At 40.3% G+C, this 10,825-nt stretch overlaps 1 protein-coding gene and 1 long non-coding RNA gene across 2 annotated transcripts in view; one reads left to right on the top strand and one right to left on the bottom strand.

Moving 5' to 3' along the window:
• The window catches only part of LOC129348967 (FH1/FH2 domain-containing protein 1-like), a 13,142-nt gene extending 9,575 nt beyond the window's left edge, over positions 1-3,567 (bottom strand). The window contains exons 1-4 of the mRNA XM_055010793.1: positions 2,328-3,567; positions 1,077-1,217; positions 333-515; positions 33-147 (exon numbers count right to left, since the gene is read on the bottom strand). Coding sequence (XP_054866768.1) covers positions 33-147; positions 333-515; positions 1,077-1,217; positions 2,328-2,789 — 901 coding nt within the window. The 5' untranslated portion in view covers positions 2,790-3,567. The remainder of the gene's footprint in view (positions 1-32; positions 148-332; positions 516-1,076; positions 1,218-2,327) is intronic.
• A 1,930-nt stretch (positions 3,568-5,497) lies between these two features.
• On the top strand, positions 5,498-7,863 carry LOC129348871 (uncharacterized). Its single transcript, XR_008601602.1, has 3 exons — positions 5,498-5,647; positions 6,275-6,433; positions 7,361-7,863. It is a non-coding gene; the product is annotated as an uncharacterized LOC129348871 (long non-coding RNA).
• Positions 7,864-10,825: the final 2,962 nt, after the last annotated feature.

Here is a 10,825-nt window from a genome sequence, read left to right as displayed (position 1 = left end):
AGAGGAATATAAAGAAAGTTCACTCACTTTACATCCATTGAGAAAGTTACCGATGGCGAGCACTGTCGCCAGAATACACCTGAAGGTCTGGCTGGCTGCCAGTTGCTCCATGGCCAACTTCAGATGGAAGAGAGGTTCAGCAATTTCCTGTTAAGACGACAAATGCATTTAAACGGCATTGTGGAGATTCATATAGAATAAATGAGCCTTCAAATCAGTTTTTTTTTCTGGTGACATTTTTGGTAATGACAAGTCATCACAGTGGTGTTTTTGCACCAGGATATTACTTGTGCAGATTGTGCCATGCTGATAATACTCCGTTTTTCACTTACTCTCTCTACAGAGTCATAGTCCAGAGCAAAGGTCCACAGCTGAAGCCTGGAGCTCAGGTGAGGGATCTCCCCCAGAGTAAGCAGGCAGAGCTCAGCCTGGGCCAGAGGGCAGTGAGGGTTCTGGGCCTTGGCCTCCTTGATCAGACAAAGTTCTTCTTCTGTTGGGATTAAAGCTTGAAGACGCTGTTTTATAGAAAGAATGTGAAAAGAGATTAACTAGCACCGCTTTCAGGTTGAATTTGTCACATAGCTATAAGGGAAATGAGCTGCCCTTCCAACCAAAACAAGCAAAGGTTTGGAAAAATCCTTACAGATCCTTCACACCTTGGACACAGTATTTTCCAACTCCTCTGGGAGGCGCTACAGAACTCTGTACACCAAAACTACACAGGAGCTGTTTGTCTTTTCATACCATCATCTTTATAAATATTCATAAATTACAGTCCAAGTCTCATATGTGAAGCACATTGTTGCAGTTTGTACATCAACACTCTTGCATTTTACGTATATTGTTCCTCTCCTATAAGCTGCTCGTAAATAATTTACTCAATATGTAGCTTGTAAACTGTGTATTTTCTGTAATTTTGTGGACTTTGTCTGTGTGTTCTCTGCATTGCTCATGACCCACCAACAACGGGAAACACATTTTTTGCTAGTACGACCACATACTTGGGCAAAAAAGCTCATTCTAAATTCAGAGGTTAATCAGATGCTAAGTCAAAGAGGACTTGGCCTGTACTGCACCTGAACGTCGTCTCTGTCCAGCACACTGCTGTCCATGCTGTAGATAGCAGGGGGGAGGAGGCGAGGAGGGGGGAGGCTGCTCAGTGCAATGGTTATGATGTTACTGCGCTTCATTCCCAACACTGAGACTGATGGCTGCTTCTGGGTTGGGATAAGAAGATTAGAAGGCAGTAAAATTGAGAAATTAAAACAGCTTATACGATAGGTATTCGCAAATCAGATTAACAAACATTTCTGTGGCTGTATTTGCCTATTTTCGGCCCTTTTAGTCCTCCAGAAAGAGCTTTGATACTGTGAGGGGGTTTAAATTTTTGCAGCAGATGAAAACGTGAAACCCCAAAAGTGTTTCAGAAAAAAGGTATTTAGACTTCCTTTTTGGGATCTTGAAGAAGTTTCCCCTCTGCAGTCATTATAGAGGATCCAATCAATAAATAATATTTCGGCATTTCTCCAGCTAACATTTTGAACTATCGGTCTCTGCAGAATCTCAGTCACTCTGGTCATTGTCATCCTAAGAGTTTCAGGAAAACACATCTTAACTTCTGTTTTTGGTTCTTGGAGTGATTTCACTCTCATCCATGAGGCATTTTCAGTTTTAATTGACTGATGGATAGTCCCAGATGTATATTGTCACCCTCAAATCCCCTGACTAATGACCCATTTAGACTCAAGACTCATATGTCTTGAGGTGTGAATAGTTGTGAAACTGAAATGTCAGGGGTAACTTAAGACCATAATGGTGGTGAAACTTACTGGGGAAGAAATCTCAATTTACTTGATTACTGATTTCATAGATTCACTTTTCTGTTTACAGATGGCTATTCCAGTTTAACATAGATGATTTCCTTCACTCCTCTTGCAAATCATTGTTTTCTTTATTTACAGTCTGTACATTGCAATTATAACATCCCTGATCTGGCAGTTGCATCAATATTTATAGCTTGAGGTATGTGAGTCTTGCTTTTAAATGCATTGGCTATGGGATTTGGGGGTGACAGTAAATATCTGGGGCTTCTCATCACTCAGAAATGAAGAAGCCTCTTGGATAAGATATGAAACATCGTCAAGAACCAAAAGGAGCAACCCAGTTGTCTTTTATTTAAGATCTTTGTACTACACATGAAAACTGATACAGAGCCGCATGAATAGACCCAATCCATTAGCTGCTCTGTATTTTCCATAAGATTAAACCAGACACTGTAGAAGGTAGAAATCGATTCCTGAGGCATTATCCTGTCTCATCACTCTCACCTGCCGTCCAGAAACCACACTTAAACTGGTGTTATTGCCCTTAGATTCAAACAAGTACTCTAGCCGGTTTGTGTCCAAATGCACCGGCTCAAGTCCGGCCCAAATAGTCTGAGTCCCAAAGCGAGTCATCCTGGGAAGTGGAGCCAGATTCTGCAGTTCCCTCCAGTGGAGCTTCAAGGTGCGACTTTTTGTGGTGGCACCTTTAGGGGAAGCTGAGGGCAAACAAGGAGGAGGAGGAGGAGGAAGAGGAGGAGGAGGAGGTGGTGGTGCTGGGGCGACTTGCAGACATGATGATGATTCTTTGGATGTATGAGTTCCCTCGTCCTCTGTACTGTCCTCCTCATCCCAGAGGTCTGAAAAATCCAAGGTGTTGAGGCAAAGACGTGCAGCTGGTGTTAGGAACGAAGCCCAGGACTGGTCAAAGTCCCAGGTGATGTCCTTGGTTTGCTCGGACTCCTTCATTGATCCAAGTTGTCTCTGACTCAAAAAAAAAATCTTTAGATATTTAATAGCATTTTGTTCTTCAGAAAAGCTGATTCCAAAAAGCACACTTCTTCCTCATGCTTGAAAAAATTAACATCTTTCTGATCTGATTATGTGAAAGCCACATTTCCTTATGTTCCACACAGAAACAAAACTTGATTTCTTCCTCTCCTCTTCTTACTGTGCAGTCAGCAACCCCCTCACAGACTCTGTGTATCCATCTGAATGTCTGTGGATGCTCTGCCTTACTTGTCCACCACAGAAGCGCATAACTCAAACACCCAAAGCACAATTTCTGAACCACCTCTGGGTGTTCTCACTGCACCGTAACCTACAATTGCCTGGGGGTGCAGCGATTGTCCCTTTGAATCTAAAACAGCGAGCTGTGTTTGATCCAAAAGTCCACTGTTGTCCTGTTGGTGCGCCAAAAACCTGCAACCTCAGTCAAAGGGAAAAAAAATTCCGCTGAGTTTTAATGGGCTGTGTTTAAGTCCTGACTCCAATTTTGAAGAGAAAATCCAAGGAACGCCTTTGTACAGCGTTTCCAGAATATTCGAATGACGCTCCTCTGCATTTATCCCCTGACTTTCATGTCCCTGAGTGACACTGAGTGAGAGTTTTAGTTAGAGAGCAAGAGAGAGATGCATTGGTCAGTTGGTGCATCAGTTTGGGTTTATTTGAGTTGCACCCTTTCCCTTAATTTCCTTATCGAGGCTGCATCTCCTGTTTGTATTGCTACTTGTGTATACACAAACGTCTCTATCAGCCTCTGAGGATCTGTTACTTCCCTCTTCTTCTCCCCCATGAGCACATAAAAGAGTACGATTTACAAAGTTTTGCACTGTATTTTTTTCATATTGCATGCAACTTTGTGGAAGACATATCTGCAATCAGTAAAGCTGCACGGATGGAGCAGAAACATACGACGTTTCAGTGTACAACACATGAAATCCTGATTCCATGATGCTTCTTTGCACATTATATGAAGAGACGTTGTCCTAAAATGCAAATCGTGCAGCAGTGCATGGGCAGCAGTGCTCAGCAACATCGTAAAATTGAAATAACACTCTTTAATAAAACATGACACTGCGGTGCTCATGATTTCAAAAACATTGCAACTAATTTTAATTAAGAAATGTGAAAAATATTTCTGTAAAGGGTGTACAACACACACAGTATATGGTTGTGTTTTGCAGGGTCATTTTCATGGTCGACGTGCAGCCCTAATGAGGATCCCTCCCTCTGCCATTAGGTCTCTGCTAATTATACTTTATCTCACTCAGTGACCCTGCTGTCTACAGGCTGCAGTGGGACTCAAGGGACATTAGGCCAAAATGGGCTCTATTTGCAAAGCATTGGATCATTTAGCATTTATTTATCAAGAGAAAGCTTGCAAACCTGCTGCAAAATTTAGATAGTAAATGCTACGTGGGAGTGGTCATACAAGCAAAGTCTTTGACCTCTAAAAATACAGTTGTGACAAGTGTTAATTTGGCAAAAATTCAGTTGCCAGACATAATCTCAACCTTCCTGTCAGTATTTTGATGATGACAGAGGGATTCCCAGTGACATTTCCAGTTGATATATTCTGGTAAAGCTGACTGGGAACTTCCTAGCCTCTCTGTGTATATCTGTGTGGTCGAGATTGTACAAAGAAATGTGTGCATCTCTTCTCAACGGTTTCTCTGTCTGTCTCGTCTGACTCCCTCAGGGCCAAGATAAAGATCAAGGCAAAAATTACATGAAATCATTTCCAGTTTGCTTTGAGAGTATTAACTTGAAGGTCGGGAATCAGATTTTTTTTTGTCATTTAAAAGGATGATTTTGAACTGGGACACTCACCACATGGAGTTTTGGGAGATCGATGTGTTGGTGCATAATAACCAGATTATTTTTGTTGTTTTAATTATGCTAGTGTGAATTACTATTAGCACAGTTCAAAAGTTGTTGCTTTAAACCCACAAGTCCACTAAATTATTGCATAAGTTGTGTTTTGAGCTTTATGTAAGTTTCTCCAAATCCTATCATGGCAAGATCTTGGATTCAGTTCAGATCATTCCACACATACATTTGAATTTTTTTCCCCCCAAGCAACTGAACATCTCATTTTCCTGAAAGACAATTACATACCGGTATACCACACTGGTGCTATGCGCCACATATTCATCGCAACAATGCAATGTGGCAGCTGTGGATAGTGATGGTATGTACCCCAGCTCCTTTCTGTAGACCTGATGATTGGTGGCTTCACAAAACTACTATCAGATCTTGATCTGGAAGTGAGATCCCACCTAGGGCTTTCTTTAGTCTTCTTGCATACACATTCCACTGATTTATGTGCAATTATTTGTTACAACCACTGTTCCCTCTAAGCTGCGCGCGTGCGCAATTGCGCACTGCTGACACGGTCTCCGCGCACAGAAAATCTGCACTGCGCGCACACACAAAAAAAATCTAACCTAAATTAAAAATAAAATAAACACGTAACAATTCATTCTGTGCTATTTTTCAGTGTGAGTCAGTGAGTGACCAGTGACGATTCACATACGTATTTACCATAGACTGTATATAATGGAATTTACGTAGCTAATCAATGTCGTTGACAGGCGTCCTTATGTGCAGGCACCGTTTCTCAAAGATATGAATGAGTAGATAGGACACGCCCCTTTGAGCTGCGTGCTACAGCGAGGCTAAGCTAGTGGGAGAAAAGTTTCAGTGCATTCCGTTGATGCAGACGGTGTGAAAACGGAAACAAGTATGCCGGCTCACTGTGCTGCATACAGTTACACACTACGTCGTACGATTGAGACAAGGAAACTTGGAATGACTTTTCATCGGTAAGAATAGTTTTTGGCTCTTTTTTCATTATGAAATCTTGTTGAGAGCTTCCAGTCTACGAGAGCTAACTAGTTAGCCACTAGCAAAACACTAAGGCGAGCGAGCAGCTTGACAAGCAAATACCAGACGATTAATAGTAGCTGTAGTATAGTTGTACAAGCAGTAGTAGTAATACTAAAAGTACAAGCAGTAGTAGTAGTTTAAACAGCTGTTAGAGTCGTAGAAGTAGTATCAGCATTTGTAATATTATTACAAGTTGTAGTAGCAGTGCCAGTATCAGCAGCAGTAGTGTACCACCACCACTACTACTAGTAGTAGTCACATTGCTATGACTACCACCAATACTACCAATAGTAGTTATAAAGCCTAACTCATATATATCCAGATTACCATCTATGTTCTTCCTCCAAACCCATTTTATGATTGGGATTACAGGCAGTTCTTTAGGACTGCTCTCAAATAATTGAAATGTTACTAAACAAGGTTATACTTATCAAATTAAATAGCTCTGGTCTCCAGTATATTGGCGAATTCAGTTATTTGTACTTAATTTATTAGCATTTCTTTTTTAATATGTTGTGTACAGACTGACTTACTTCTCTGTCTACTTTTCTTACTCCATGTAGGTTTCCCAGAGACTATGGGTTGAGGAGGAATTGGAAGTTTGTCGGCTTAGACCTGGTGTCATTCCATCAGTGTTAAACTTCCCAGCTCATCTTGGAAGAGTACGTGCCAGAAAGACCACGACCAAGCAGCCTTGAGATCTTAGGCAGCGTCTCCCTGAGGTGGGTGTCGACGGTGTTCACAGTCAGGTCTGTGGTAATCCCGTCAAAAAAAAAATCTAGATTATAAATCAACATGTAACCAAAGCACTCTGTGTATAACGCCATAGTATAGGATGTAGTTCAGAAAACGTCAAAGTATAGTATGCTTTACTCAAGAATAACATAGTATGGCCTGTAGTTCATAATACAGCATGTTGGCAAGAAAAAAAAAACAAAACATAGATTATGATGTGGTTCAAAAAGCGCAAAATGATAGGATGTTGCCTAAAATTGTCATGTATGATATGTGGTTCAAAAAAATGTCATAGTGCAATATATTGTCAAAATAGTATGTTATTCAAGAAAACATCAGAGTATAAGATGTCGTCTAAAAATGCCATAGAATAATATTTCATTGCACAAGTAAAAGTATAGTAAGTTTTAAAACTGTTCATATTCTTACATGTTGCTAAAAAAAACAAAAAAAACAAAAACAAAAAAAAGTCAGTAATATGTCAATTAAAAAAGCCTATAGTATAGCGTGTCGCCCAACAAACATCATAGTATAGCATGTCGTTCTAAAAACGTCACAGTGTAGCCTTTAGTCCACAGCTGTCAGTAGGTGAGGAGCAACACAAAAACAGTCCAAACGCTGGTTTCCAGAGGGTTAGATGAGTATTTATTTGAAAGAGTAAGTTTACAACAACACAACATGTGAGGCGGTTAAAAACAAATGGGTGTTAGTAAAATAAAAATAAATAAACAGAACTAAAAGTGAACTTCATGTTGACATTGATGGGCATTCCAACCAGGAACAAAGTAAAAGATAATCAATACGAAAAAAAACCTCTTCCTGTTCACCTCTTAAAACCCAAAAACACACCGCAGTAGCACCCTAAACTAAAACTACCAATGGGTTTCCTGTTTTCCTTTCTGAACAATTCAAAGGTCCCTCTCTATCTCCCCACACATCCACCAACCACTGGAACACATCTCCAAAGTTCTGCCGGGCCAGCTCAGCTTCCCCTCAGAAGAAGTGCCGCCACCTGCCAGATGAAGGAGCCTTTTGAGAGGCAGCTGGCATCGTGATTGGACTGTACTTTGGTCTGTTCCAATCCAGCTTCAGCTCCAGAGACGGCAGGCGGGACGAGTCAACGGAGGCCTGGTGGACGAAGGCATGCAGCTGAGTACAATCCAGAAAACAACAGAGGAGGAGTGCAGCAGCCCAGGGCCAGAACAAACAGAGTAGCATCGTATGTCTCTTAGAAAACATCATAGTATAGCCTTTGGTATGAAAAAACACCATCATATACATCGTATATTGTACAAATAACAAGTCAAAGGAAAGAGACATACATTGTAGAATTGTAGTAATTGTGGGCTGACTGATTTACTGATTATCAGTATTTTATTTTTTACTGATTTACGGTAATAAATACATTTAAAAATGGCGCTACTTTGGCTCTGAACCTTAATCTACCTGTGGTCGCTCTGTCTTCTGGAGTGATTTGATTGGTTATACGTCACGAATAAAACTCCTTTAACTTAACATCTGTAAACAAAACAAAAACGTATCAACAAAGTTTTCTGTTAGAGTTTGTGTTCTTCTAAGTTTAACTCCAAGATTTTAAATACTTTCATTTACTGCAAATGAATATCTACTCCAAATGTCTCACTAATAATCATTATCAGCCTTAAAAACCCACAAAACACCCCTCTATACTCGACCACACTTAGTACAGTCCGGTTCCCCCTTCTATAAATCTGCTTGGAATCTTCCACTTCCTGTTTGTCAAAGTGGCCTTCTACCTGGACAGGTTTTGTTGGAGCTCATGCAACAAACATTTTGGGTAACTGCACTTTAATATGGATGGATGACACTGAATTAGAGTCTGTTTTAATGAGACTGAGTTAAGATGTGTAGCTCTGTCATTAAATAGTAAATTATTTCTCAGAATTCACAGAGAAAAGTCTGAAATGTTTGCTAGGTTAGCGTCCCACATGTTCTTTGGCTCAGCTAAAGCTAACTCTCTCCAACTTCTGGATCTCTTGAGTTGCTTGTTGTTAAAATATCTTGCTAGAGGTGCTGAAGCTCAGAAAGTCTGAGATGTTTGTTCAAAATAAGCTCATTCTCAAGTCTTATCTGAACTGTCCTCTTTTGTTTGAACTTTCCCTAAACTTAGGAGTTAATGACAGAGCAGCACATCCAGACTCAGTCTCATTTATGTAGAGATTAAACTTCAGTGTCATTCATTGATGTTAAAGTGCAGTTTTTCAAATGTTTGTTGCACATGCTCCCGACCAAACCAGTCCAGGTGGAAGACGATGTGAAGAGAAAGCTCCAGAGGATGAATATCACACATTTACGTTGGAAATAAATGTCCTTTAATTAGACATTGTCATGCAAAAGTTGGATTTCCCTTTAATGATGTTCAAATCTTTGTTGAGTGTTTTGTTGATGTTGGTTTCTAAATGTTTTTTGACACTCGGCCCCAAAGATTAAAACCTTTTACGGCTCACAAGCTGCAACAATTCACACATTATCAACTATCTTTCTGACTAAACTAAGATAAAAAGTGAAAAACTGCCTGATTCCTGCATCATGAATGTAAATCTTTTTGGTTTTTATGACAGTAAACTGAATATATTTGGGTTTGACATTTTATAAACCAAAACAAGAAATGAATTACTGGAGAAAACAATCAACAGATTAATGGACAAAGAAAATGTGTTTTCCAACATATATGGCTGAATTACTCCAACATTACAAGATACATACAATTTGAATTCAATTTTATTTATATAACGCCAATTACAGGTCAAATTGTCTCAAGACAGCTTTATTTTTATATTTTTTTGTCATATTTAAAATATGACAAAGTAAGAAATTTAAACCTCTTGACTAATCCAATTTATTATTTGGTTTTTAAGAGACTAATCGACAACTAAAATAACTTTCTCCACTAAAACTAATAAACATGAGGTCAAATAGAAGGAAGAGTTTTAAATACTGCAGTCCCACGATGACAAGAATAAAGTTTGTCAACAAAAACTAAATCTGCTGGTGGATTCCATTAAAGTCCTAATAAATGATAATAAAGTGTGATACTAAAGGTTTGTGGTGCTAAAAATGTCAAAGTAAAGATATCAAGTTGAACATCTGGATGGAGGTTGATAAAAGTTGACCTCCCTTCATTTCTCTGGAGCCGACTCCATGGATTTTATGGATGGTGGTTAAAGACCTGCTCTTCTAGTCGTCTTCCTTCTAGTCGCTGTAAAAAGTCACTCCATCCTGGCCGACTTCAACACCTCTTCATGACAACTTGTTCTGCCTCCGACCTCGTGGAAACTCCAGAAACTCGGGAAAACCCGTGGAGACTCGAAGAACTCGTGGAGACTCGAAGAACTCGTCGGGCGGGGGAAGGTGTGGTGGGTGGTGGGGGTAGGTGGGGGAGTAGAGGGGGGAGGCCGCCACCCACCTCCCCGCCTACTCTCCGCCCTGACTCCACCCAGACTCCGCCTTGGCTCCACCCATGTGGTGACTTCAGAAACTACGATGTCAAAGGGACGACGAATTTATTTCTTTTTATCTGATCTGTAGCTCAGTGAGTTAAGGATTTGCCTATGGAGCTGCAGGTCGCTGGTTCAAGACCAGACACTTCTTAAATTTTCTCAAAATACTGACAAAGACAAAGAATGAAAAAGGCCGGTGGCGGGTCTTGAACCTGCGACCTTCCAGTCACAAGTCTGTCTCCTTTTCCCCTGAGCTACTCGCTCAGATACTAATTCTTCTTTTTTTTGCGCATTTATCATCTATTTTTTGTCGTTTTCGAATTTTTTTTAAACTCGAGTCTTGTCTCGCCGTTTTTCTCAGGAGGTTGGACTTCAGCCTTTGTGCTGGAGGGTGGAACCCTCAGTTCCAAGACTTTCCAAGCCTCCACACCTCCCGAGTCCTCAGGACCTGAGCTTTCACACAGTCTGAGGGCTGAAATTTTCTAAGTCCCACATTAGTTCTCTGGTAGATTTAACTTTCAGACAGTCCAAGGACTGATATCTTCCAAGTTCCTGAGTAGTTCTCTGTTAGTTTGAACCTTCAGACAGTCTGAGGACTGAAATTTTAAAAGTTTCTCAGTACTTCTCTGTTAGTTTGAACCTTTAGACAGTCTGAGGACTGAAATTTTAAAAGTTTCTCAGTACTTCTCTGTTAGTTTGAACTTTCTGGTTAACAGAAGCCTTAAAACTTGTGACCATGAGTCTTGATTTCACATTTAGACCATCCATCTGAGTTCTTCTCAGACCTTCACCTGTGGGTTTTTTAGAAATCCTCAACAAACTTTGATTCTCTTCACTGAACAGTAAAGTTTGTGGAGATCAGAAGGTAACATTAGTTTGATCAATGCCTTCAACTACTAG

The sequence above is a fragment of the Amphiprion ocellaris genome, chromosome 5 (genome assembly GCF_022539595.1).
Source record: "Amphiprion ocellaris isolate individual 3 ecotype Okinawa chromosome 5, ASM2253959v1, whole genome shotgun sequence".
Classification (NCBI taxonomy): domain Eukaryota; kingdom Metazoa; phylum Chordata; class Actinopteri; family Pomacentridae; genus Amphiprion; species Amphiprion ocellaris.
This window is presented reverse-complemented; position numbering and strand designations above follow the sequence as displayed.